Source organism: Podarcis gaigeae (assembly GCF_964106915.1).
Source record: "Podarcis gaigeae genome assembly, chromosome: 13".
In the NCBI taxonomy this organism is placed as follows: Eukaryota; Metazoa; Chordata; class Lepidosauria; order Squamata; family Lacertidae; genus Podarcis; species Podarcis gaigeae.
The window spans coordinates 1,595,810-1,623,779 of NC_139689.1; the positions used below are offsets into that span (position 1 = coordinate 1,595,810).

General features: G+C 51.6%; 2 protein-coding genes across 2 annotated transcripts; one reads left to right on the plus strand and one right to left on the minus strand.

Annotated features, from left to right (window-relative positions):
* Positions 1-940: 940 nt before the first annotated feature.
* Positions 941-10,795, plus strand: ENO3 (enolase 3). The gene is made up of 12 exons (XM_083706897.1): positions 941-1,073; positions 2,364-2,450; positions 2,586-2,681; positions 3,286-3,344; positions 4,517-4,586; positions 4,679-4,812; positions 6,485-6,707; positions 7,953-8,150; positions 9,387-9,588; positions 9,691-9,799; positions 10,048-10,106; positions 10,486-10,795. The coding sequence occupies exons 2-12, from the start codon at positions 2,366-2,368 to the stop codon at positions 10,553-10,555; spliced, it is 1,305 nt and encodes a 434-aa protein (XP_083563023.1). The 5' UTR covers positions 941-1,073; positions 2,364-2,365; the 3' UTR covers positions 10,556-10,795.
* Positions 10,796-13,127: 2,332 nt separating this feature from the next.
* Positions 13,128-27,877, minus strand: SPAG7 (sperm associated antigen 7). Its single transcript, XM_083707158.1, has 7 exons — positions 27,647-27,877; positions 24,116-24,183; positions 23,894-23,982; positions 22,183-22,267; positions 21,971-22,060; positions 16,531-16,687; positions 13,128-14,304 (listed from the first exon to the last, which is right to left on the minus strand). The coding sequence occupies exons 1-7, from the start codon at positions 27,732-27,734 to the stop codon at positions 14,180-14,182; spliced, it is 702 nt and encodes a 233-aa protein (XP_083563284.1). The 5' UTR covers positions 27,735-27,877; the 3' UTR covers positions 13,128-14,179.
* Positions 27,878-27,970: the final 93 nt, after the last annotated feature.

Sequence of the window (27,970 nt, forward strand, 5' to 3'; positions counted from 1 at the left end):
TCTGTAGTATGAAAGCACAAAATATACATCCCATAATAAGGAACGAAGCAGTAGCACCCTTCTCGTGTAAAAGGCCACAGATGGGAGAAGAGGAACGTTTTTGCCTGGCGCCTCAAGTATGTATATTGAAGGCGCCAGGCAGACCTCCCTGGGCATCCCACAAATGGGGAGCCACTGCAGAGAAGGCCCCGCTCTCGTGAGAAGGGCCTCAGCGGATGATCTCGGGATCCCAGTGGGTTCATACGGGGAGAGGCGGTCCTTGAGGTACAGCGATCCTGAGCAGGCATGGCGACACTTGGCCCTCCAGCTGTTTTGGGACTACAAGTCCCATCATCCCTAGCTAACAGTGGTCAGGGATGATGGGAACTGTAGTCCCAAAACTGCTGGAGGGCCAAGTTTGGCCATGCCTGATTTAAGGCTTTAAAGGTCGAAACCAGCACTTTGAACGGGGAGCCAGTGCAGTCGGGCCAGTAATCGAACCTGGACATTACAAGAGCATCGGCAGAAGTGAGGCTGCAGCTGTCCAGTTAGGGGCACAGCTGGGCCACCAGATGAAGCTGAGGGGAGGCCCGCCAGGCCCCAGCGCCATTCCATCCTCCTGCTGCCTAGAGAAAGCAGCGTCCCGGGAGTCTCTCTGGGGACACCTGGCCCCGTCCTTCCTGCCCAGTCTGGATCTGTGGGATTGGTCCCAGCCCCACAGCTCCTGGATGCACAAAGGGGCCAGGATGAGTCAGGGGATGCCAGGTGATGGCCAGGACAGGAGAATCGTTCCCTCTGGCTGTGTATTGCTTGCCGGGCTCATAGCATCACTGAGTTGGAAGGGACCAATGCAGGAACCTGGCCCCCCAACGTGGGGCTCACACCTGACCCTGAGATTCAGAGATTTCATTCTCTACCGACTGAGCCGCAGACTTTCGCTCTGTCCAGCCTGCTTTTGCCGACAGTCCCTTACTGGGCCCTGGGGGGCGGAGCTGCACAACCTCCGGGTATAAAGGCAGGGGGTCAGCCCCCAGCCTGGGCACTGTCAGCAGCTCCCAGCGACAGCCAAGGACCCCCAGGCCAGCCCTACGCAAGTGAGCGAGTGGGGGCCCCTTCTGGAGCAGGGTGGGGGGAAGGAGCCACGGGTGGGGGGACCCCCAGGCCAGCAAGCGGGTGTCCTGGTCACCTTGGGTGTCCCACTAGGGGAGGGGGGCACCCAAGCCACCCTCCTTTGCCTCTCACAGTCTCTCTGCGAAGGAATGGGGCCAGCCCTCCTTTGCGCAGAATTTCTGAGTCTCCCCCCGCAAAAAAACCCCCTCTCTCCTCATTTGGGGCTATTAGCAGTGTGGATCAAGGAAATGCTGTCTTCCTGGGGAGGGTGGGTGGGGGGCGCTACTTTGGAGGTCCCTGGAGGAGGCCTGGAAGGCAAGTGTGTCTCGGGGGGCGCAGAAAGGGTCCCCCATCTCCCCAGGCCTCTAGCCCTAAGGAGCCAGCTGCTCTCCTTTTCTGCCTTGAGCCAGAGGCCCCGGTGACATTTCCCTGCGACCAGAAGAGATGGGGGGGGGCACTTCTATTTTTAATCCTGGCAGCTGCTCCGTCCTTCCCTTCCCCCTCTCTGCCAGCGCTGGGTCCCTGGGTGGAGGAAGAGGGTCCCAGGCTGGTGGGCTTGGTGCTCTCAGCCGAAGCATTGCTGGTTTTGCAATTATGCATTTATGGCACTGATACGCCTCGTGGTCCTGCAAGGAGCTCATTTAATTCTAACACCCCTGCGAGGTGGAGCGACTTGACCCAGGACACCCACAGATGAGAATCGGACTTGGTCTCTCCCCGGTCCCAGTCTGGCCCTCTAACCACTGCCCCACGCTGCTTGGGAGAGGCCTCCAGGCACACTTCTCCACCGTCAGAGGCAGATATGCCTCTGGAAACCCCAGGAGGGGAGAGTGTTCCTCTTGCACCCGGATCCTGGATTTGGGTTTCCCATAATGTGCATCTGGTTGGCCCCTGTGATTCTGGACCGAATTGGGTCCCTTTTGACCCAGGACTGTCTGATGTTCTTGTGGAACCTCCAGCTCCAGGGACAGTCTATCTCGATTCCTAGCTTCTATGGGGGATTTGGACCCTTTGCAAACAGGGTGCTGGGCCAGATCCTTTGGGCCTGATCCAGCAGGCCCTCCTTCCCTTCTTAGTGTGAGACCAGCCTCCTGGTTCATAGACTTGTGCAATCGTAGAATTGAAAGGGACCCCGAAGGACATCTAGTCCAATCACAGTTAAGGCATCCCTGTGGCAGTTGAGCCCCCCAAACTTTGCCAAGGCAAAGCGGGCTCTGGGAGGCAGGAGGCCTGGCTGACCCCCACTGACCCTCTTCTTCTGACCCCCCCCCCAGGCATGTCTATCCAGAAGATCCACGCTCGCGAGATCCTCGACTCCCGGGGGAACCCCACGGTAGAAGTCGACTTGGAGACAGCCAAGGGTGAGTCGTGTGGGCAGGGGAGCCCCTGCGGGCAAGGGCAGGGCATGTTCTCTTGTGGGGAGGGAGCCAAGGAGGGCAGGGAGGGTGCTGGGCGTCTGGCGCGCGACTGACCCTCCTCTCTGCCCTCTTCTCCAGGCCACTTCCGGGCTGCCGTGCCCAGCGGTGCCTCCACCGGCATCTACGAGGCCCTGGAACTCCGCGATGGGGACAAGAGCAGGTACCTGGGCAAAGGTGAGGGGTCACCCGGACGTGGCGGCTCACGGAGCGGGGGAAGGGTGCGAGTCGGTGCCCCAGGGAACATCAAGATTAGGAGGAAGGGAAGCGGGGCCAAGTGGCAACAACACTTTTAAGTTCTCCGCATGCAAGATGTGCTGTGGATCTGCGGGACTCCCTCCCACTGGACGGTTACGAACAGCTTGATGTCCATGAGGGGCTTTAGGAGGCTGCTGCCTGCAAGGGCTGGAAGGACCAGGGTTTGGGGAAGGGGTGGGGCTTCCTGCCTCCAGATAGGGGCAGGCCATCTCTCTGTGCCCCCTTGCTTGGGGTGACAGCCTTCTTTGGGGCAACTGGCCAGATGTGGAGTTGGAGGGAGTGCTGGCCAGACCCAAGAGCCCAGTTCCCGGCTCTTCTCTTCCATTGCACCCTCTCCAGAGGCACCACCGTAGAACTACCCGCCTGCTCCAAGCCCCAGAAGCCTCTTCTCTTCGTATTTCCTTTCCTCCTCTGCCCCATTGGCCCTGATTCTGCCCCATGTTTAGGGTAGTGTGGGTGGGAGTGTGCTTGTTCCCCTGCGGGGTCACCCCTCCGCCCCCTCACCCGTCCGTTCTGCCCACAGGGGTGTTGAAAGCTGTAGATCACATCAACAAGACCATCGCTCCCGCCCTGATCGAGAAGGTGAGAGGGAGAGGGTGAGACCTGGGCAGGGCTTTGTGGGGGGACGGTCAACCTGAGCAGCGCTGGGCTCTGGGGTCACCAAACTGTGCAGTAGGAAGGGACCCCTATGGGCCATCTAGCCCACCCCCCCACAAGGCAGGTAGCACAGCAGGAATCAGAGAGACATAAAGAGAAAGAGAGCGAGGAGCCAGGGTTCTGGGGTGGGGGGCAGAAGCCCTTTCCTACAGCCCCACAGAAAACCCTCAAAGCCCCTGCCCCCAGGACCAGGACCAGGACCTTGCCGGGTCAAAGAGCCCCCAGGGAGTCCCCAGGCAGCCAGGATACCCCCCGCCCCCCGTTAACTGAGCAAGGAATCCTTTTAAAATTATTTTTATTATTTTATTTTTAACCTTTTTTCTTAGCATCTTTATTGAAAGTTCAAAAAGCACATAACTATAAGTGCACCAAACGTGGTGAGACGCAAACAAAAAGGAGAAACAGAACCCGAACCCTTGTCCCAAAGGCCTTTTATCGGACGCAACTCCCCCCCGCCGCTGCCCCCATTTATTCCCAGTTTCATGGGGTAGTTACTGGTTGGTTGGTGGGTGGGAAGGAGAGGCCAGCTGGGCAGAAAGGAACTGGGGAAGGAAAACCCAAGGGAAGGGAGGGGGGTCTCTCAGGGTTGGGCTAGATGACCGGGGGGGGGGGGAGATCTGTCACTCCCAACTCTATTATTCTCTATGCTCTGAGTTTAAAATTTTGTGCTGCAGCCTCCCCTTTGCAGCCTTGCTTTTTGTTTCTCAGGTGAGGGGAGTGGAGAGTGGAGAGACTCCGTAGGGTGTGAGACTTTTCATCTCAGGGTTGCGGGTTTGAGTCATGCATCAGGCAATAGATAGATAGATAGATAGATAGATAGATAGATAGATAGATAGATAGACAGACAGACAGACAGACAGACAGACAGACAGACAGACAGATAGATGGCCCTGGGGTGGGGGTCCCCCTTCTTCCAACCATACAATTCTATCTGGTCTGCCAACCTTTGGCTCCTTTTAACTTTTGGCCACACGCCTTAAGACTCTCTGAGTTTCCCTATCAGACTTCCAGCCTCCGTGCGGGGAAGGTGCCAGGCCGGGATTCGAACCCGTATTCCCGGGAAACAAACAGATTCCCTTTTCTCTCTCCTCTCTTAGAAGCTGAGCGTTGTGGAGCAGGAGAAAATCGACAAGCTGATGCTGGAGATGGACGGGACAGAGAACAAATGTAAGTGGGGGCCTCTTTTACCTCGCCCCCTCCTGCCCCACTGACTTCTCCCGCAGCCCCTCACCCAGAACCCCGTCTTTTCCTCCCCACAGCCAAGTTTGGGGCCAACGCCATCCTGGGCGTCTCCCTCGCCGTCTGCAAGGCGGGCGCCGCTGAGAAGGGCATCCCCCTCTACCGACACATCGCAGACCTGGCTGGCAACAAGGACCTCATCCTGCCCGTGCCAGTGAGTGTCCGGGGGGGGGGGGCTGGGCAGGAGGGTTCTGGAGCCAAGGCCCCTCTCTTTTGGGGGTGCAGCGCAGCCTCCCCAGAGGACTGGATCGGATTAATATATCAGCACCTCCAAAGGGGACCAAAAATATCAAGTGTAAAGATGTACACTGCCCTGTGATGCTTGGATGAAGTGTGGCTAATAATAATAATAATAATAATAATAATAATAGTGCAAAGATGCATTGCGGCTCCAAATGGATTATTGGCTTTCAGCTGATACAAAGGTTCCCTTTGCAAATAATAATATATTTATTTATTTTTTAACGAGTCCACACACACCCTGTTTTTGAGAAAGAAGAGTCTCTCTCAGGGTGGCCCATCTTCTCATACCAAGGGGGCTGCAAGAGATCTTCGATCAGGAACCTGCCTGCCCCCCCACCTTCTTGTGCAGAGTGGGGGGGAGCAAGGCCCAGATTTGACGCCCCCAGCCCCATCTCCTGTGTTTTCTCCTCAAAAAAGGAGAAGGGAGGTTCTGGGCTTTGGCACGGAGGCATAAGGCTCTGTCAGGCGGGGGTGGTGGTTCTAGAGCCCCCCATCTCCACCCCCAAAGCCCAGTGCCTCCTTTCTCTGTCTTTGGGGAGGGGGCTGGCAGGGTGGGGGGTGTCAAAGATGGTTGAGGGCCCTTATCTGGATAAGGAGTCTCTATGGGGTCAGGGTTCGAGATGAGACAGTTGCGACCCTTTGCTGGAAACAGGAAGGGAGAGTTGCTCTCGCCTTTGAATCTTGCTTGGGGGGCTTCCCAGTGAGAAGAGGGGGCTGGACTGGGGGGCCCCTCTGGCCTGATCCCACAGGCTCTTCCGATGTTCTTAAGGGAGCTGGACATTTGTATACATGCTAATGGCACTAAGATTTGCAGGAGGACAGAATAATTGGCACACACAAGGACAGATTTTGAACGCTTCACCTGTAGCTGTATAAATCATTTAATGTGCCAATACGAATGGAATTCGTCAAAACTGCAGTTGCGATATAAGGGATTGTTATTTTGACTGGAGCACAATTGGAATTTATAAGATTTTGGAATGCAGAAATAAAGTAAATCATCAATTATTGCATTGGGGCAGGGACCTAAACTGTATACTGTATTGGCCTGAATATAAGCCGCACCTGCAAATTAAAGTTCGGGGGGGGGGAGAAGACAATACCTGAATATAAGCCGTTCCCCTAAAATTCCACAGGCACTCAGACCTGTTCCGTTTTACCGTCTCTGTTTCAGCAGTGATATTGTAAGGTCGCGAATTTTTGTAAGTTTGCGAATTAAAGCCACACTTTAACTTTCCACGGTCGGAATTTGGGGGGGAAAGTGCGGCTTATATTCAGGCCAATACGATAATTTGTCATCTGAATTATCGGTATTGCTATTTGCATTATAATTTGGCATTGTTATAAAGAGGCTATTATTGGCTTGTTGTAATTGAAAACTAATAAAAATGATTGCATAAAACAATAAGATTTGCAGGAGAAATGAAATTATGCCATATCCATATATATATGGAGAGAGTTCTTCAGGCTCTGCCCTTTAGCTTGTGAGATGTCTCTGGGAGGCCGCCCGTCCTGATCCTGAAGACTGGCAGTCTTTGGGACGGATCCTGACCCCTTCCTCCTGCCCCCCCTTGCCCCCCCAGGCCTTCAACGTGATCAACGGAGGCTCCCACGCCGGGAACAAGCTGGCCATGCAGGAGTTCATGATCCTGCCCGTGGGCGCCAGCAACTTCAAGGAGGCCATGCGGATCGGGGCCGAGGTCTACCACAACCTGAAGGCCGTCATCAAGAGCAAGTACGGGAAGGACGCCACCAACGTGGGCGACGAGGGCGGCTTTGCCCCCAACATCCTGGAGAACAACGAAGGTAGCTCCTCGGGCGAGGAGGCAGGCTACTTTTAGCGGGTGGCAGGCAGCGGGGTTAGGGTTTCACGCCACCCTCGCCCTTTAAACGCCGCTGCCACGGCCGGAATTAGCTCGCCGGCTGTAACCGGAGCTTCGGGGAAAGGGCAGCAGGGAGATACCGCTCAAGGGTCAGCATCCTGCGGGAAGGAGCCCGCGGCTGAAGGCCCAGGCAGACAAATTCAGAATACTGCGGGCGGTTCTGGTTTCCTCGCCTCAAAAAGGACATGGAAAAAAAGGCAGCCCGAAAGGTCAAGGAAGGGGGGGCAGAGATTCCCCTGTAAGGGAAGGGGGCAGATTTGGGGGCTTTTCAGTTTAGAGGAAAGGCGAGGAAGAGACCACAAGATGATTTGATTTATTGTGTTTCTTTATGCTGCTTTTCATTCAAATGAATCCCATTTCCAACAAGAAATAACCGTAACATAATAGCGCATCGCGAATGCATCACAGCAAACCATTAACAAATTATTGATAAAACGGTTGCAATCTTTAAAAAAATTTACGAAACAGCAACTAGAAATGAGTCAAATCTCACAATTGCAGCAAGTTGTGTGGCTGACAAATCAACGCGGCATTTAGAATCTATAAAACAATATTTTAAAAAGATGAACAAAACTGCAACTAAAAATATAAGATGTAATTATGCAGAGAGAATCGTTTTCCTCCTCCTCTCGTGGACATCCGAGGAAGGTGAATGTGGGGAGAAAAGAAAGCTCTCCTGTTGCGGAGTAAAACTGCCGGAGGCAGGGATGGATTTCCAAGAGGAGGAAACCAATTTCTGGAGGAGAGGGCGATTGAGGGCTTCCCAGACACCATGGCTCTGTCTAAAAAGCCAGAGGAAGCCCTGATTTTGAATCCCCGTTTCTGGAAACCGCAGGAGGGGAGAGGGTGTTCAAAAAGAGAGGCTCTTGTGTTCAAATCCTCCTTGTGGGTTTCCTGTAACGGATGGGCCTCCTCGAAGCGAAGGGCTCTTGGGCTTGGCTTCTGCTCTTGGGCTTTCTCCCCTGGGCAGCAGTGGCGTAGCGTGGGTTGTCAGCACCCGGGGCAAGGCAAGTAATTTGCGCCCCCTAACCCTAACCCCCAGATGTTGCGCCCGGTGGGGCCAGCCCCCCCTGCACCCCCACGCTACGCCACTGCTGGGCAGAGATGCTCTTTGTACTGGGGCGCCCCCAGTTTCTCACTCACTCTCTCCTCCCATTCCCCCCGCCAGCCCTGGAGCTCCTCAAGAGCGCCATCGAGAAGGCCGGCTACACGGACAAAGTGGTCATCGGCATGGATGTGGCGGCCTCCGAGTTCTTCCGCAAGGGCAAATACGACCTGGATTTCAAGTCCCCCGACGACCCCAACCGCTACATCTCCGGCGACAAGCTGGGGGAGCTTTACCAGAGCTTCATCAAGAACTACCCTGGTGAGAGAGACAGCCAAGTTGCTTCCGGGTGACACAAAAAGCAGGGGGCCCGATCTCACTGAAATATCTCTCTTTTTTAAATTTTTAAATAATAATAATTATTAAAATAATTCAACATTAATACATACATGTTACGAATATACAAACATACATTTCATACAATCCTTAAGAATATTCAGACATACCCACACTCAGTCCCACAAGTTCCTTTTCCCACCACCATCCCTCACCCCACCCTTGGGGTAAACTTCCAATCTACTCAATTGCAGTTTCTTTCCACTTCTATTACTTTCTTTCACATACTTTTAAAAAATTCTCTGCTTCTTTTTCTGTTTCACATTGTTATCCATCTTATTTAGTATTTGAGTATTTATAATGGAACTTGTTTTCTAATAGGAGTTCTGGTTTTTCAATATGATTTTACAAGTATCCTTTAAACACCTTCCAGTCTTGGTCCATTTTCTCTTTTGAAATATCTCATTTTGTAACTCTGTGGAACTCCCCGCTTAGGATTGCGCTCTTAGAGGCCGTCCTAGCTCCTTTCCTGGACCGCTTCCCACATCCGTAGCGAGGGACAGGCTCTCTGTGCATGCCCAGGGGCTCTCTCTTCACTCCTCCAGCCCCACTGGGTTGACTGGGAGCAGCTGCCAAGACCATATAACACCGGGAAAGACCTACACTGGCTCCCAGGACATTTCTGAGCACAATTCAAAGTGTTGGTGCTGACCTTGAAAGCCCTAAACTGCCTCAGTCCAGTATACCTGAAGGAGCGTCTCCACCCCCATCGTTCAGCCCGGACACTGAGGTCCAGCTCCGAGGGCCTTCTGGCGGTTCCCTCCCTGCGAGAAGCCAAGCTACAGGGAACCAGGCAGAGGGCCTTCTCGGTGGTGGCGCCCACCCTGTGGAACGCCCTCCCACCAGATGTCAAAGAGAAAAATAACTACCAGACTTTTAGAAGACATCTGAAGGCAGCCCTGTTTGGGGAAGCTTTTAATGTTTAATAGGTTATTGTATTTTAGTGTTTTGTTGGAAGCTGCCCAGAGTGGCTGGTGAGGGCCAGCCAGTTGGGCAGGGTATAAATAATAAATTATTATTATTATTATAATTATTATTGTCCATCCGGGAGGTGAGCCTGAGGGCTCTGGGCAGGAGGTGTGGGGCAGAGTGGGGAGAGAGATGCCTGGGGGCGTGCCGGCCTGTAACGCCATCCCTCCCCTCCCCACCTCGCTTCCCCAGTTGTCTCCATCGAGGACCCCTTTGACCAGGACGACTGGGAGACGTGGTCCAAGTTCCTGACGCAGGTGCAAATCCAGATTGTGGGTGACGACTTGACCGTCACCAACCCCAAGCGAATCCAGCAGGCCGTGGAGAAGAAGGCCTGCAACTGTCTCTTGCTCAAGGTCAACCAGATCGGCTCCGTCACCGAGTCCATCCAGGCGTGAGTGTCCGGGGAGGCAGGGCATCCTCTGGGGAGGGGCGATTGCGGCAGGGGCAGGATCTCCTGGGACACCCCCCAAACCCTCTCCTCCTTCCTTCCCAGCTGCAAGCTGGCCCAGAGCAACGGCTGGGGCGTCATGGTGAGCCACCGCTCCGGGGAAACTGAGGACACCTTCATCGCCGACTTGGTCGTGGGTCTCTGCACAGGGCAGGTGAGAGGACCAGGGTGGGGATCAGCCAATGCAGAGGGGGCACCAGCATTCCCCCCCCCAAACTCCCCATTTTAGGACGCTTTTACCTGCTTGGCCTGTTTCCCCATTCAGGGCTCCTTCATGTATTCTGGGGGGGGGGGGGACTGTGCGGGTTTTAAACCTCACAAGGCGTCCTGAGTGATGCGCCCACAGGGCCCAGTGCATGTTTTGCCAATCAATACATCAGTGTCTTTGGTGCCGTTTTGCAGATCAAGACTGGAGCTCCCTGCCGCTCCGAGCGTCTGGCCAAGTACAACCAGCTGATGAGGTGAGGAATTGGAAAGGGTCCCCCAGGGGTCATCCAGTCCAACCCAGAACCACAGCTCCAGAATCCACGGCAAACTCTCCTTAAACACCTCCAAGGGAGGAGAGCCCATCATCTTCCAAGGGGCTCCGTTCAAATAGCTTTTTCTGAAAGCTTTTTCTGATGTTGAGCCAGAATCTCCTTTCTCGTAACTTGACGCCATGTGTTCGAGTCCTCCCTTATGGAGCTGCAGAAAACAAGCTTGCTCCATCTCGCAAGCAGCAGCCCTTGAGGTATCTGAGATGGGCCCTGTACCTTCTCCAAGCTAAACATCCCTGTTCCTCCCAGAGTCTTCCTTTCCAGACCTGGCACTGATCTTGCCTCCCGTCTCCCTTCCTTGCAGGATTGAGGAGCAGCTGGGAGACAAAGCGGTGTTTGCCGGCCGCAAATTCCGCCACCCTCTGGCCAAGTAGAAGCGGCGCCTGGCCTGCAGCCCCACCCCAGGGGGGCAAGGGAACCCCAGGGAGAAAGAGACCCCCCCACCTGCTCTCCTCTCCTTGGAAGGCGGCTCCACTGGCCAGGGCTGGCTGGATCCCCTCCTCGTTTCCCCCCTCCGGGTCCTGGGCAAAGGTCTTGGCGGCGCAGCTGAGGAGCCTCTGCCCCACCATCCCATCTCGGGGCAGCAAATAAACAAGGCCGTTGTGCCAGAGCAAGCGGCGTCAGGGTCCTTCTTTGCGTCTTGTGGGAAATGGGACGGGGTGCATGTGTGCGTGTTAGCCAGGCAGGGGCGGATTTAGGGGTGCGCGGCTGGTTCAGCCACACTGGGAGGGTGGTGCAAGAATAGAACGGAAGGCAGGTGTGCCAGTGAAATTGGGAAGCGCCCAGTCTGCCCCTGAGCCAAGTTCCCCTTTGTGCTTCAGGCGGGCTCCTCTCGCCTCCCCCCGTCACTCTGCCAGGGCTGGGCAATGTTGGGATACATCACCTGCTAAACATCATGGTATATCGAGATATCATGATGTCTGAAATAAGCAGAGGCATTGGCTGGCTTCACGGTTTGCCCCGCATCAAGATTCTTGCGTAGCACACAAGCACACGTCATGATTTGCAATATATTCCCAGGTCAAAAACTATGAAACCAGCATACAATATGGGCTTCAAACTGGTTTGGGACTGTATATTATCTCCCCTCCTCCTCTCTGAATGAAGGCTTTGCAGGAAATGGTTGAAGTTGGGGCTCCAAGTTTCTAGGTCTCAGTAACTTTGCACACACAAATGAAATTACTTGTCGGCTACTTATGGTAGCCGACTCTTGACGCGAATGAACTAGGATTAGCAGAGGCTACGGAGGGTCGTTCTTGCATCAAAATGGGGCTCACATAAGCCAACGAGGCCCACAGAGATGGGGGCGATTTAATGTCAAGCAGAGTCCTGCGGCGGCATCCATTAGGGCAAAGAGCTCTTGGGGAAGGAGGGCTGCTAGAACACCTGCCTGGCATGCAGAAGGCTGCCTGAAACCCTGGGGAGTTGCTGCTTCCAGTCACTGTAAGCCGTACTGAGTGAGACGGACCACAAGCAAGATTCCAGTGTTCCTGTTTAAGGAAGCATCAGGACTAGCACCTTGGCTTTATTTTAAGGAACCGCAGTTTGGTGGGAGAGCTGCTGCCCTGCATGCAGAAGATCCTGGGTTCAATCCCCCATTGGCATCTCCAGGCAGGGCTGCGAGAGACTCCCTGCTTGAACCCCGGGAGAGCCAGAGCTACCGTCAGTGTGGACCATACGGAGCTAGGTAGATTCCTCACCGCTGCCAACTCCCTGTGAAGGCCACCTGAGTCAGGGAGGGGGCAATCTCTTGACTCTCCCCACAGGCAGCGAGGTGCAATGGTTGGAGTGCCGGATGGCATTTGGGAGAGACCTGGGTTCGAATCCCCACTCGGCAATGAACCTCACAGGGTGTGACCTTTGGCGCTCCCTGCCTAAACTACCTCGCAGAACTGTTGTGGGGAGAACTGGATATGAATCTCATGCCTTGTGCTCTTTGGGGGAACGGCGGTCTAGAAAGGGACGAAATGGTGAGGGGCACAGGGCATGGGACTGGTGGGGGTCCCACATTTGGATAAGGGCCACAGATGACATCCCCACCCCACCCCCAATCTCAGCCGGGGGACTTCCTTGCATCCTGCACCAGCAAAGTCCCTAGATTCCCAATTACACTTATCCATTTGTTCTTGTGGTCTGCCCTGAGGTCTTGTGACGAATATAAATCAGGGGTCAGCAAACTTTTTCAGCAGGGGGCCGGTCCACTGTCCCCCAGACCTTGTGGGGGACCTGGACTATATTTTTTGGGGGGAGAAATGAGCGAATTCCTATGCCCCACAAATAACCCAGAGATGCATTGTAAATAAAAGCACACATTCTACTCATGTAAAAATACCAGGCAGGCCCCACAAAACCCCCAGATATATTTTAAATAAAAACACACATTCTACTCATGTAAAAACATGCCCTTGCCCCTTGTTGCCCACGAACTTCATTGAACAGCCTTGAGTTCCAGTGGTCATATACACTTTTAAGCGCTTATTTAGGTAAAGGTAAAGGGACCCCTGACCATTAGGTCCAGTCGTGGCCGACTCTGGGGTTGCGGCGCTCATCTCGCTTTACTGGCTGAGGGAGCCGGCGTACAGCTTCCGGGTCATGTGGCCAGCATGACTAAGCCGCTTCTGGTGAACCAGAGCAGCGCACAGAAACGCCATTTACCTTCCCGCCAGAGTGGTACCTATTTATCTACTTGCACTTTGACGTGCTTTCAAGCTGCTTGGTTGGCAGGAGCAGGGACCGAGCAACGGGAGCTCACCCCCTCGCGGGGATTCGAACAGCCAACCTTCTGATCGGCAAACCCTAGGCCCTGTGGTTTAACCCACAGCGCTACCTGCATCCCTGGGAGCGCTTTTTTTATCTCCCCTCTAAACTCCCCCCTCCCAAACATCAAAAGCTTCCAGGGGGCTGTGAAGTTCTCGCTCTTGACATGGAGAAAAGGCAGAGGCAAGACAGCATCCAAAACAAGCATTTAATGTTGTCCACACAAATATATAGCCCTCTGCCCAAACACCCCTGATGGCGTCTCCCCGGCTCCAGCATCCACACAACCAGGCCCCCTTGGGAGCCTGTGACACGTGGGAGCAGGGAGTGGGGTGTGCAATGGGGGCATCGGCTCCCCATAGCGGGAAGGCAGGCAAACAGAAATTTCTTAAATATTTACACACTGAATAAAAACTCCAGACCTGGCAGGGACGTTAGGAGAAGATCCAAAGGGAAGACAGTTAGGCTTCGGCCTCGACGCCCCAAAGACGGAAGGGACCCTCTTGTCAAACGCAGCAAGGGCCCCTCCCCGCAATGCGGATACGGGGGCAAACGGGCCCCTTTGCTTTCCCACCCCACAGCGGGTCAAAGGGGGCTCCGCTGTCCTGCACCCTGTTAAGGTCTTCCAGTTGGCCGTGGCACTGCAACTCGGTTGCTCCCCCTGGTGGGATGCAGGGAGTACTGCAGCTCAGAGGGATGCCCTCTCTGGTGGATGAGAGTGGTACTACAGTGGTAATAAAAACTGGGGTGGAGGGGAGTTTTAAGATGGGGGAGAGGTAAGGGTGGGGGGCTTCAGTGCAAGGTGGGGGAAGCACACTACAGGATTAAAAGGGGCAACTTCAGTTCTGGAGGTCTGAACAGCACACAAAAAGGGAATTGTGGTGGTGTTTTTTTTTGGGGGGGGGATATATTATTTGTTCTCTTAACACACTCCCACCTTGCTACAATCGTCTCAGCCCCTTTTCTCACACGCAGAATATAAAAACTTTTACAAACCCTCCTCCTCGCCCGCCGGCATGCTAACGCCACCCTAGGCTAGGGGTCAACTACTCAAAAGGGCTGGGGTACACCTAGGGAGGAGAGGGAGGGATGTTTCGTGGGGGTCCCCCTCCTAATCCGCTCTGGGGAGCCCCCAGGTGGGTTCCACAGAAGTAGCAGCAGCAGCAGCGCCAGCTCTGGAGGCGAGTCCCTGAAATCACCCGGCGGGGAGCAAGCCCGGCCGCTGCCGGCGGCCCCGATCCCTACAAGCTGCTGGCGGGCGGAGCGGGGCCCTCGTCCTCGGTCTGGCGGAGGCGCTGCTTCTTGGCCCGGATCTCGTTCATGGCCTCCTCGATGGAGCGCGTGTCTCTCTTGTTGGCGACGGGAACTGCGAGGGGAGAGGGACGTCAAGAATTCGCCAGCCTGGCAAAGATCGACCTCTGAGAGGACTCTGCATTTATTCAGGTGGGTCTTTTTTTGGTCATATTATGAAAAAGACTTAATAAAAGGCGGAGAATCGCCCAGCCCAACCAGGCAGGTCCAATTCAGCCCAATTCGAAGAACACAGGAGCCTCTCAGAGCAGGCATTGAGAAGGTGGAGAGCCTTGCTGGTGTTCTGGACTACAATTCCCAACACCCGGAAGGCGCACCATGTTCTCAGTGCCCCGTGGAGGGCCTTAAGGTCCATAAATAGCAACACCCTAGGCTCTAAGGAAGTCAGATTAGCCTCAACCAGAGCCAGGGCATCCTCAGTGATGGCTCCAGCCTGGTGGAGTGCTCTGCCTCATGAGACCAGGGCCCTGCAGGATCTGATTTCTTTCCACAGGGCCTGTAAGACAGAGTTGTTCCACCTGGACTTTAGCTGGGAATCAATTTGATCCCTTCCCCTCTTTCCTTTTTCCCTTCCGTGATGGAACTCCTATTTGGCGACTTCCCTGGCTTTTTCTGGCCCATGTAGGACCAGTCTGGACAGTTGGCCTTGGTGAAGACTCGGCGTTTTCATCCCCAAAAAAGTTTTTGAGATCCTGCTGAAATGAGTTTCTGCATTTCAGTGTTGTATTTTAATCTTGTTTTTTAAGTTGTATTTTAATCAGTTGTTTTTATACCTGGTGTTAGCCGCCCTGAGCCCGGTCTTGGCTGGGGAGGGCGGGGTATACATAAAATGTATTATTATTATTATTATTATTATTATTATTATTATTATTATTATTATCTGCTCTAAAGCTCCGTCTGCAATGCTTTCCCTCCTCTTTCATGGTTTAAGAACAGGCCCAAGGGGGCCCAAAGACCCCGGAATCTTGTTCTCACAGTGGCCAACCTGCTGCCCCAAAGCAGGATTCGAGCCCATGAGCACTTTCTTCCCTCCTGTGGTTTCCAGCAACTGGTACTGTACTTGGAAGCATCCCTGCCTCTGACTATACAGACAGAGCAATAGCTATTGCAGCTAGCAGCCATCCATAGCTCTCTCCTCCTCCATGAATCTGTCTAATCCTCTTTTAAAGCGCTCCAAGTTGGGGAGTTCCACAGTTCAGCTGTGTGCTGTGTAAAGACATTTCTTCTTCTATTAATAATAATAATATTTATTAAATATGTTTACTGCCCCATATCTGTAGATCTCAGGGCGGTTCTATATCCCCCCATCCCCCCTACACTACCCCCTTTGCTGTTTTTCCTACCACAAATCCGTATCCTTATTTTCTGGTTGATACAAGGGATCTAGCTCAGCCGACTAGAAGTCGGTGCCGTTAATAATAATAACAATAATTTTTTTATTTATACCCTGCCCATCTGACTGAGCTTCCCCAGCCACTTTGGGCAGCTTCCAACGAAATATTAAAATATTGTAATGCATCAAACATTAAAAGCTTCCCTAAACAGGGCTGCCTTCAGATGTCTTTTACAGATAGGATAGCTGCTTATTTCCTTCACATCTGCTGGGAGGGTGTTCCACAGGGCGGGAGCCACCACCGAGAAGGCCCTCTGCCTGGTTCCCTGTAACGTGGCTTCTCACAGTGAGGGAACTGCCAGAAGGCCCTCAGAGCTGGACCTCAGCGTCCGGGCAGAACGATGGGGGTGGAGACGCTCCTTCAGGTATACTGGACCGAGGCCGTTTAGGGCTTTCAAGGTCAGCACCAACACTTTGAATTGTGCTCAGAAGTGTCCTGGGAGCCAATGTAGGTCTTTCAAGACCGATGTTATATGGTCTCAGTCCCCAGTCTAGCTGCTGCATTCTGGATTAATTGCGATTTCCGGGTGCCCTTCAAAGGTAGCCCCACATAGAGCGCATGGCAGTAGTCCAAGCGGGAGATAACCAGAGCATGCACCACTCTGGCCAGACAGTCCGTGGGCAGGGAGGGTCTCAGCAGGTAGGGATTCAGAGAAAACCACACTGGAGCAAGAAAGAAGGAAGCCGTGCTCTAAAACGCAGGGGGACGGCCGGAGATTGTTTCCCGCGGGTGCCGTGGACCCAAGGATTCTTGAGGGATAGCACCCTGCGCACAGCTAGGGGTGCCCTGGAGGGGCCAGTCCAGGCTGCTCTTGCTGCGGATGTCCCTCTGGGTCTGGGGGAGCCAACCAGGAGTGTCAACCCGCCCCCCCCCCCCGGCCGACTCACCGCAGCCGTAGGCCTTGTTGGCCTCCATGGTGTGCGCGGCGTCCTTGGCAGCCACCTTCCCAATCAGGTGGCTGTACCTGTCCTTGTAGTCGGTGTTGGGGTTGACCACCGTGGGACCTTTCAGGGCTTCCTCTTCCGCCTGCCGCTGAGCCAGTTCCTGCGGGGCAGAAGCCACGAAGGGGCGAGAGACAGAAGGGAATAATCAATAAAATTTTATTTGCCATATTTTTCACTCCATAGGACGCACCGGACCATAGGAGGGGGAGAACAGGGAAATGTTTTTTTTCTTGCTCTCCCCCTCTAAAACAAGGTGTGTTCAAGGTACATTCACCAGAGCTTGTGGGGCTGGCGGTGGGGGGAAGCGCTGCTTTCCCCCACCGCCAGCCTCAAAGATCCCTGAAGCCTTTGGAGCGCAGCGCCCCGCTGCCCTGCAGAGGCTTTGTGCGCTGTTCTGGCTTGGGAACAGCCTTGCCAGCTTCTGCAGGACAGCGGGGTGAAGACACCCCGCTGCCCAGGAGAGGCTTTGCGCGCAGCCGTCCCCAAGCTAGAGCAGCGAGACGGAGCCCTCCGTCTCGCTGTTCTGGCTTGGGAACAGCCTTGCTAGCTTCTGCAGGACAGCGGGGTGAAGACACCCCGCTGCCCAGGAGAGGCTGTGCGTGCAGCCGTCCCCAAGCTAGAGCAGCGAGACGGAGCCCTCCGCAGTGCTCCGTCTTCCTGTTCTGGCTTTGGGCTTAGCGGTGCAGCCTGCATTCGCTCTATAGGACGCACACACATTTCCCCTTCATTTTTGGAGGGGAAAATGTGCGTCCTATAGAACGAAAAATACGGTATATCTCGACCTCCCTAGCCAAAGCCGGACTCAGAGCCGGACAAGAATAAAAGTAACACAGCGTTCTAAAATCAATTCATTCTAAAACCAATTCAAAATCAAATTAACCTAATGGAAGCAGCTCCCAGCCCCACACCTGCCCACCCCACGGCGCTTGGAGGGGCAAGCGATTCGTCCCGGTAGCCAAATTTATGGGGCCTGCGTGGTGCGTTTGTCACAGCGACTGCTTCATCCTGGACTCCTCCGTCCTTCTTTTCACGTGCCGCCCTTCCTCCCAAGATCACAGGGAGGAGGGTAGCTTTTATCACATGTGGTGGACCTGCCCCAAGTCTTCTGGGAGAAGATTTATAATGAATTGGGGAAAATGTTGAAATGTACATTTATAAGAAACCAGGGGCCTTTCTTCTTGGAATAATAGGATTGGAACAGCCCAAAAAAGATGTTAGATTGTTTCTGTATGCCACAACTGCAGCTAGAATTTTGCTAGCTAAGAATTGGCAATCACAAGAAGTCCCAACAGTGGAGGAATGACAGATGAAGATGATGGACTTTTCGGAGCTAGCTGACCTGACCGGAAGAGTCCGCGACCTGAAGGAGGAGGAGTACCAGGAGGAATGGATGAAATTCAAAGACTATCTAGTTAAATATGTTAAGATAACTTCATTGGAAAAACTTGCAAATATCAGATAGGCTTAGGATTTAAATATGTGATGTTAGAGAATAATATGTTTAAAGTCAAAAGGGAGAGGAGAGGGATTATTATTATTATTATTATTATTATTATTATTGGCTGCTGGGCCCGATGGCTGGACATCCCAGGAAAGGATAAGGCAACAAAAAGAGTGCAGGAAGAATCCTTAAGCAAAGAGCATCTCTTCTCTCTCTCTCCTCACAGGGACCCATGATGGAAAACCTACAAGCAGGATCAAAGCATTCAGAGCATCCCTCTCCCACCCTAAATAAACTGGTATTTAGAAGCATAAGGTAAAGCTAAAGGGACCCCTGACCATTAGGTCCAGTCGTGGCCGACTGTGGGGTTGCGGCACTCATCTCGCTTTACTGGCTGAGGGAGCCGGCGTCCAGTTCCGGGTCACGTGGCCAGCAGGACTAAGCCGCTTCTGGCGAACCAGAGCAGCGCACGAAAACGCCATTTACCTTCCCACCGGAGCGGTACCTATTTATCTACTTGCACTTTGACGTGCTTTTGAACTGCTAGGTGGGCAGGAGCAGGGACCGATCAACAGGAGCTCACCCCGTCATTGCGGGGATTCGAACCGCCGACCTTCTGATCGGCAAGCCCAAGAGGGTTAGTGGTTTATTTTTTTTTGTGTGTGTGCATAATTTTTATTGGTTTACAAAATCAAAATACAAACAAACATAACAATTCTCTACATATTCTATAAGATGACTTCCTTCAGTCTTACCACGAATCGTCCATACTACTAATAAACATTATTTCTGCGTTTCTTTGTTTGTAATGCCATAAGTCATTTCCATTTGTACATTTCCTTTTGGACATTACCCTTTACCTCTTACAGAGCATCTTTGAAACCCACCAGAGTTATCTGATCATCAATTAGATTTTCCAGATATTTTGTGAAACTTTCCCAGTCTTTGACAAACCTCTGATCCTTTATGTATCTGATTTTTCCTGTCAACCTGTCCATCTCCGCATATTCTAATAATTTCGATCTCCAATCCTCCAATGACGGTATACCCTCTAATTTCCAATTTTTGGCTATTAAGACCCTTGCTGCTGTTGTTGCATATTGGAATAGCTTATGATCTTTCTTCTTGATCTCCCTTCCCACCAGACCCAGCAGGAACGCCTCCGGTCTTTTAACAAAGGTATATTTTAACATTTTCTTCATTTCATTATATATACTCTCCCAAAACCCTTTAACCTTTTGGCATTCCCACCACATATGGTAGAAAGTTCCCTCCTTTTCCCTGCACTTCCAACATTTATTGCTAGATCCGTACATTCTTGCTAGTTTTGCAGGGGTCAGATACCAGCGATAGAACATTTTCATTAGGTTCTCTTTTAATAACACACAGGCCGTAAATTTAAGGTGTTGGTTCCAGAGTTTTTCCCACTCTTCGAAATAGATATTGCGACCCAGATCTCTAGCCCAATGTATCATTACTGCCTTAACTTCCTCGTCAACTAGGTTCCAATCCAATAATTGTTTATACATTTTGGACAGAGTTTTTGTATTATTTTCCAAAATCTCGTTTTGAAATCTAGAACTCTTGTCAGCATAACCTTTATCTTTAACATCTTTCCTAAACATTCCGTTTATCTGATGGTAATGCAGCCAGTCATACACTTGGGACTTAACCTGGTCGTACGGCCTCATTTTCCACTTTCCTTCCTCCTTCATTAATAGTTGTTCGTAAGTTACCCATTTAGCTCTCCTATCGCTCTTTTTAACCACCATAGCTTCTAGTGGTGACAGCCATTGTGGCGTTTTAGGTTCCAAAACATCTCTGTACCTTTCCCACACTTCCATTAGAGGGCCCCTGAAGATGTGATTTCCAAATTCTTTGTGCACTTTCTTCCTCTCATGCCACAAGTATGCGTGCCACCCGAATCGATTATCGTGGCCTTCTAAGTCTAGCACTTCCGCCTCTTCTAGTTTTATCCATGTTTTGACCCAGCACAGGCATGATGCCTCAAAATATAATTTCAAGTCTGGCAGGGCGAAGCCTCCTCTTTCTTTAATATCCGTTAATAGTTTAAATTTTATTCTCGGCTTCCTTCCCTGCCAGATAAATTTGGAAATCTCCCTGTGCCAGGTTTTGAATATTTTTGTGCCTTTGATCACCGGGATGTTTTGAAAATAAAATAGTATTCTTGGAAGTACCGACATTTTAATTGTGGCTATTCTACCCCAGAATGACAGTTTAAGTCTGCCCCACGTTTCTATATCTTTTTTGACTCTTTTCCACATTGTTTCATAGTTGTTTTTAAATAAATCTATGTTCTTAGACGTTACCCATATGCCCAGATATTTCACTTTTTTGGTTACTTCTATTTCTGTTTCTCTTTGTAGTTCCTCGATTTTATCTGCCGACATATTTTTAGTTATTATTTTTGTTTTCCTTTTATTTAATTTAAAGCCCGTTACTTCCCCATATTGATCAAATTCTGCCAATACCTCTTTTATTGAGTCGAGTGGATCTTCCATTGTTACAACCAGGTCGTCTGCGAAAGCCTTAGTCTTATATTCGTGTTGACCGACCCTGATTCCTTTGATTTCTTTATTATCTCTAATGGAATTAAGTAGAACCTCTAGTATCATTATAAATAATAATGGGGACAGCGGGCATCCTTGTCTTGTTCCTTTGGTTACTATTATTTCGGTCGACTCCACATTATTTATTATTAATCTTGCTCTTTGTTCGGTATAAATTGCTTTTATCCCATTGTAAAATTCAGTACCTACTTCCATATATTCCAGTTGTTTCAGCAGGAATTCCCAGTTTACATTGTCGAACGCTTTTTCAGCGTCCACAAATAACAATAAACCTTCTTTGTCGCATCTTTCTGTTAAGTATTCTATAATATTGATAACATTCCTTATGTTATCTTTCATTTGCCTTCTTGGCAGAAAGCCGGCTTGGTCTTTATGAATACTTTCTACCAATACAGTTTTTAGTCTCCTTGCCAGGACTCCTGTAAAAATCTTATAATCTATGTTTAACAGGGAGATCGGTCTATAATTTTTAATTTGTTCTAGGTCTGAATCTTGTTTGGGGGTTAGTGTAATCAATGCCTCCTTCCACGTCTCTGGTATTTCTCTTTCCTTAAGAATGTTGTTCATCACTTCTTGTAGTGGATTCACCAATACCGATTCCAACTCTTTATAGTATCTACTGGTTAACCCATCTGGGCCTGGGGCTTTCCCATTTTTAAGGTCTGTTATTATTGCTTTAATTTCTTCTGTCTCGATTGGGGCGTTTAACTCTTCTTTTGCAGCTGTAGTAATTTTGTTAATATTTTTGGATTTTAGATATCTCTCTATTTTTCTCGTCATATTTTTTCCTGTATTTTTAAAGAGTCCTCCATAGAAGTCCGTAAAGGCTCTCCTTATTTCTTTTGGCTTATTTATCTCTACTCCTTCCACCACTATCTTATTTATTATACTCTGTTCTTTCCTTTTTTTCAATTGCCACGCTAAAAGCTTCCCTGGTTTGTTGGCATATTCAAAATTCCTCTGTCTCAATCTTTTAACCTTCCATTCTATCTCTCTATTTATCAGCATTGCGTATTGGGCTTGTAGTACCTTGATATTTTCTTTTATTTTCTTATTTTTTGGGTTTTGACTTAATTTCTGTTCATTCTCCATTATTTGTTGTGCGATTTCTTTTTTTCCTTTTTCCCAAGAGGGTTAGTGGTTTAGACCACAGCGCCACCCGCATCCCATATCCGCATAGCTGCCTCCAAATCCAAATTTCTAATGTTCTTATGCGCTGGGGTGTCTGTCTCTGGTTCCACAGTTTGCAAATCCCTCAAGGAGCACCCCAGGGTGGCGTCTCCTCCGAGGGTGGCACTGCAATCCTGGCCCAACAGGCCCAACCCTGGCCCCCAAGAGGAAAGCTGCCCACCTTCAGCCGGCGTTTCTCCTCGGCCTGCTGGGGGTCCCACTCCTCCCCCCGGCGGTAGGCGTCCAGCTCTTCGTCCGAGGGGGCGAATTCCTGAAAGAGAGGCGGGCGGGGCGGTCAGAACGGGAACACGGCCTCTCCAGGGGGCGGAGAGGAGGAATGGGGAGCGACCCCCAAGGGGGTGAAAGGGGGACAGCGACGGATCTCCCACTTGCCTTCTTGAAAATCATGACGTATCGGGACTCCTCCTCGTCACCAAAGGAGAAGGAGGTGAGGCCTGCGACTTCTACGACGTCGTGCCTACAATGGGAATCAGAGAATTGCACCGTTGGGAGGGGTACCGAGGGTCATCTAGTCCAACCCCCTGCAATGCAGGAATCGCAGCTAAAGCGTCCCAGACAAAGGGCGATCTGCCCTCTGTTTAAAAGCCTCCAACAAAGGGGAGGTGAACACCTTCTGAAAAAGCCTCTTCCGCTGTCAGAGGGCTCTTGCACTCAGAAAAGGTTTTCCTGATGTTTAGTCAGAATCTCCTTTCTTATTATTAATAATAATTTATTATTTGTATCCCACTGGGCGGCTTCCAACGAAGATGAAAAATACATTAAAATGTCACACATTAAAAACTTCCCTGCCTTCAGATGTCATCTAAATGTCAGGTAGTTGTTTATCGCTTTGACATCTGATGGGAGGGTGTTCCACAGGGCGGGCGCCACCACCGAGAAGGCCCTCAGCCTGTTTCCCTGTAGCTTTGCTTCTCGCAATGAGGGAACTGCCAGAAGGCCCTCGGCGCTGGACCTCAGCATCACTTGAAGCATCTTCCTCCATCTTCCTGGCAAATGCCCTTGAGATATTTGAAGATGGCCATCATAACTCCTGTCCTCCAGGCTAAACACCCCCAACTCCCTCAACTGTTCCTCACAAGGCTTGGTTTCCAGACTCTGGAACCTCTTGCTCCAACCTCCTCCTCTGCAAACATTCCAGCTTCTCAACCTCCTTCTTAAATTGTGCTGCCCAGAATTAGACATTGGTTTCCAGGTGTGGCCTGACCAAGGCAGCAGAGAGGAGTGATATGATTTCCCGTGATCTGGACACTAGACTTCTAGTTGATGCAGCCCAGAACGGCATTCGATTTTTTTGCTGCTGCATCACACTGTGGGCTCATGTTCAGCTTGTGGTCCACCAAGACTCCTGGATCCTTTTCACATGTGCTGCTAGTAAGCCAGGTGCCCCCCCCATATTTGTGCATCTTGTTCTTCCTGCCTAAGTGCAGAACCTTACATTTGCCCCTATTTAAATTCATTTTGCTAGCTTGCACCCAGTTCGGGCAGATTCAAGGGTAAACCATATGTGGAACGAGTCTGGCCCTGCGGCTTGATGGAGGTAGAAACTGTCTCTCATGTCTTGTTACGCTGCCGTTTCTATGGGGATATACGCTCGGTATTTATCACTCCTGTTATACAAAAATCTCCAAATGGGTCTGAACTTCAATGTATAAAACTCCTGGTAGAGGACAAGGATGTAGAGATCACGCTAAGGGTGGCCAAATTCTGTGCGACTGCCATAAAACTTAGGGAACAAGCTGCACTAGTAAAACGATTAAGGTTTTAAATGACAATTTTAGGTTATATTTTAGTGATCAAGATTTAATATGTATTTTTAACTGCCGCTATATCTGAATTGTCTCCGTTATATCCAATTGCAATTCAGTGTATTCCTGTTGTGTTTCATGATTTTCTGGATATTTTAAGTGAGCTGGAACTGGTCTGCGACCGTAATAATAAAAATTCGCAATTCACCCAGTTCTTCAATCTGTTCAGGCCGTCTTGAAGTCGGAAATCAAGCCAAGGTCAGGTATGCTTCACCTGGAGGCTGGATTTCACCTGACCTGTTCCCTTCCCTGCCCCCCCCCCCCCCCCGTGGACTCACAGAATACTGCGCTCAATCTTGTTCATGGGCCGGAACTTCTTCTTGGTCTGGCTGCTATCTTGGATGAAATCAGAGACCTCTTTCTCCATCTGTATGGCGGGGGAAGAGAGAGGAATCTGTGAGCAGGCCAAGAGGAAGCCAGGGTGGTCCCTGGTCCCCCCCTGCCTGCAGTTTGGGGATTTGTGCCCTGTGGGGGGGGGCGGGGGGGGGCAGAGGACGCACCCGCTTCCTGAACTCGACTTTCTGCCTCTTCTCTTGCTCTTGAAGCTTCTTCAGCTGTGCTGTTTGCTCTGGGGAAGGGAGAGAGAGAGAGAGAGAGAGAGAGAGAGAGAGAGGGGAGAGGAGAGATACGATACGATAATCTTTATTGTCATTGTCCCATACAGAACAATGAAATTGAAAAATCTACATAAAACATTCAAAAACCAACAAGCCTGCTATCCCAGCTATCCCAACCTGGTTAGCCCCCCTAAAAACTCTGATACCCCATAAATACAATATACTCCCATAGAGACTCCTTACACTGCGTTTAAAACCAAAATCGCATTTGGATAGAAACTGTTTCTCAGGCGGCTAGTCCTAGTCTTTATAACCCTGGACCTTCTTCCAGAAGGCAGAAGCTGAAAGAGATCGTTTCCGGGGTGCGCACTATCCTGCGCTATCTCTGCCGCTTTCTTATGGCACCTGGAAGCGTAGATTTGATCCAAGGTGGGAAGAGGGCACCCAATTATTCTCTCTGCAGTCTTTACCACCCTGGACAGCATTGTTTTCCCCCCGACGGTGCAGCTCCCAAACCACACACACAGACCATAAGTTAATACACTCTCAGCAGTGCAATGGTAAAATGCCATCAACAGGTCCTTTGAGAGATTGTTTTTCCAGAGGATTCTCAGAAAATGTAACCTCTGCTGTGCTCTCTTCATCAGGTTTTTGCTGTTTTCTCCCCTGGTTAGGTCATCTCTCAACTCCATTCCCAGAAAGGGGTGCGTGAGTGGTTTAGGGGATCCCAGAAAGGGATCACTTGCTCCTGGTTCCAAGACGGCAGCCTCTGGGCCAGATCCCAATTCACTCAGGGGCAGGGACAGCCCTGCGGTTCCCAATGTGGGGCAATTTGATTTTTAAGGGGGGCAATTTGAGAATGAGTTATTAATGGCCTTTCAGGCTTCATCCACATGAATACCAGTTCACTTTCTGAATAATAAGAATTACCGTATTTTTTGCTCTAAAAGACTCACTTTTTCCCTCCCAAAAAGTAAGGGGAAATGTGTGTGCGTCTTATGGAGCGAATGCAGGCTGCGCAGCTATCCCAGAAGCCAGAACAGCAAGAGGAATTGCTGCTTTCACTGCACAGCGATCCCTCTTGCTGTTCTGGCTTCTGAGAAATTTTTTCTTGTTTTCCTCCTCCAAAAACTACGTGCGTCTTTTGGTCTGGTGCGTCTTATAGAGCGAAAAATACGGTATATGTCACAGGAGGGGGCATCAGGATTTTAGAGAGGGTTAGGTGGGGCATGGCCCCCAAAAAGGTTGAGAACCACTGGTCCAGCCGCTTGCTAACTGAGAAACCGTAGACCTTCCAGCTCTCCAGGAGGAAATGGGGAGGAGAATCCCACTGGATCAGGCCCACCAGGTCCAGTATCCCACTCTCATGGCAGCCGACCAGATGCTCCGACTGTAGAAGCCCCAAAGCAAGGCATGGGGGCACCAATCCATGCTGCCCCCTCCTGCAATTCCCAGTAGGCAATGCTAGCCCATCATGGAGGGAGGATGGAGCCTTTGTGGCTACTAGGAGCCCTTGAGATGCTTCTCCCTCATCCCTACTGTTCTGGGGGGAGAGGGGGCGGGAGGGTGTGGGGGACTCCCTGGTCCTGAATGGGGCAACTGTGCCCCTGAAGGACCAGGTGCGCAGCCTGGGAGTCATTCTGGACTCACCGCTGTCCATGGAGGCAAAGGTCAGTTCTGTATCTAGGGCAGCTGTCTACCAGCTCCATCTGGTATGCAGGATGAGACCCTCCCTGCCCACAGACTGTCTCGCCAGAGTGGTGCATGCTCTAGTTATCTCCTGCATGGACTACCACAATGCGCTCCACATGGGGCTACCTTTGAAGGTGACCAGGAAACTACAACTAATCCAGAATGCGGCACCTAGACTGGTGACTGGGAGCGGCCGCCGGGACCACATAACACCAGTTCTGAGAGATCTGCATTGGCTCCCAGTACGTTTCCGAGCACAATTCAAAGTGTTGGTGCTGACCTTGAAAGCCCTAAACGGCCTCAAAGGCCCAGTAGACCTGAAGGAGCATCTCCACCCCCATCGTTCAGCCCGGACACTGAGGTCCAGCTCCGAGGGCCTTCTGGTGGTTCCCTCCCTGCGAGAAGTGAGATTACAGGGAACCAGGCAGAGGGCCTTATTGGTGGTGGCGCCCACCCTGTGGAACACCCTCCCTTCAGATGTGAAGGAAATAAGCAGCTATCTTCTCTTTAAAAGACATCTGAAGGCAGCCCTGTTTAGGGAAGTTTTTAATATTTAACGCTGTATTGTTTTTAACACTTGATTGGGAGCCGCCCAGAGTGGCTGGGGAAACTCAGCCAGATGGGCAGGGTATAAATAAAAAATTATATTATTATTATTATCTTCTTTGACTCCTGAGGGAGGGAGTTCCACAGTCTCTCTGTGCTGTGTGAAGACGGATTTCCTTTCCTCTGTCTCGAATCTCCCAGCATTATTCAGCTTTCTGGGGTGCCCGCGAGTTCCCATGTTAGCAGAGAGGGAGAAACCCTTCCCCGGGTCCACTTTCTCCAGGTGCCTCGGCAACTTTCTAAACGCCTGTCGTGTGGCCTCTCGCTTGCCTTTTCTCCCAAACCCCAAATGTACCATCCACTCTGCAAAACTCCACAAAGCACACTTTATAATCTGAAAACACAGGACAAAAACACTTGCAACACTCAATTAATGTTGTACTTGAATCTTGTTTTTTAAGCTGTACAGTGGTACCTCGGGTTAAGAACTTAATTTGTTCCGGAGGTCCGTTCTTACCCTGAAACTGTTCTTAACCTGAAGCACCACTTTAGCTAATGGGGCCTCCTGCTGCTGCTGTGCCGCTGGAGCACGATTTCTGTTCTCCTCCTGAAGCAAAGTTCTTAACCTGAAGCACTATCTCTGGGTTAGCGGAGTCTGTGACCTGAAGCGTCTGTAACCCCAGGTACCCCTGTATTCTAATCAATTGTTTTTATACGTGGTATTCGCCACCCTGAGCCCGGTCTTGGCTGGGGAGAGCAGGGTACAAATAAAATTTATTATTATTATTAATTTGAAACAAAGATATCTAAAATACAAAACACGATAAAGGCGGCCAGGGAGAAGCCTAAGATCTCCTGTGTATCCCCCCTTTTTCATTCCCCCTTGGGGTCCCTGGTCAGCCTCTGGGAGGTCAGGGGGCTGGACTATGGGGAGCCCCTTTGGGCCTCATCCGGCTGCAGGGCTCTCCTCCTTCTGCTGGGGGGGGGGGAGCCAGGGGGCAGCTGGGATGGTGTGTCCCCAGCCCCCAATGACAGCGGGCCTTGCAGGGACGGAAAGGGCTCCAGGGTCATCTAGCCTGACCCGCGGCGACCTTGACGTCACCCTCCCGGAGCTGCGCATGCGCCCTCGGGCCTCTTCTGGCGGAGCCTCCAGGGGGCGGCGCAGTCTACCTGCGAGGGGAGGCGGCGCTTGCTTCCCTCCCCCCCCCCGGACTCCCCCCCTCCCGCCTTCCTCACCCTTGGCCCGCTTGGCCTCCCGGTCGCCCAGCGCCGGCGGCGGCTCCATGGAGCTCAGGATGGAGCCCAGCAGGTCCAGCTCCGCCATCTTGGCCGCCCGCCGGGAAGCCCCGCCCACCGGAGCCAGCGCGGTGACGTCACGACGACGACGGCGCCGCGCGGGGCTGACGGGAAAGGGGCGGGGCGAGGAGCTCTTAAAGGGGAAGGAAACCCCGCCCGCTCTACCGGTTGAACTTCTGCCTGCTAGCCACGCCCCTTAGGAAGAGGACTGTCGGGAAAGGGGCGGGGCGAGGCGCGCTTAAAGGGAAGGAAACCCCGCCCGAT

Coding starts and splice junctions, on each gene's coding strand:
- ENO3 (XM_083706897.1), top strand. CDS start 2,366: ATGTCTATCCAGAAGATCCACGCTCGCGAGATCCTCGACTCCCGGGGG. Junction 2,682..3,285: donor GAGCAGGTACCTGGGCAAAG/GTGAGGGGTCAC, acceptor TTCTGCCCACAG/GGGTGTTGAAAGCTGTAGAT. Junction 4,587..4,678: donor GGACGGGACAGAGAACAAAT/GTAAGTGGGGGC, acceptor TCCTCCCCACAG/CCAAGTTTGGGGCCAACGCC.
- SPAG7 (XM_083707158.1), bottom strand. CDS start 27,734: ATGGCGGAGCTGGACCTGCTGGGCTCCATCCTGAGCTCCATGGAGCCG. Junction 22,268..23,893: donor AAGATTGAGCGCAGTATTCT/GTGAGTCCACGG, acceptor TTCCCATTGTAG/GCACGACGTCGTAGAAGTCG. Junction 14,305..16,530: donor CAACAAGGCCTACGGCTGCG/GTGAGTCGGCCG, acceptor CTCCCCTCGCAG/TTCCCGTCGCCAACAAGAGA.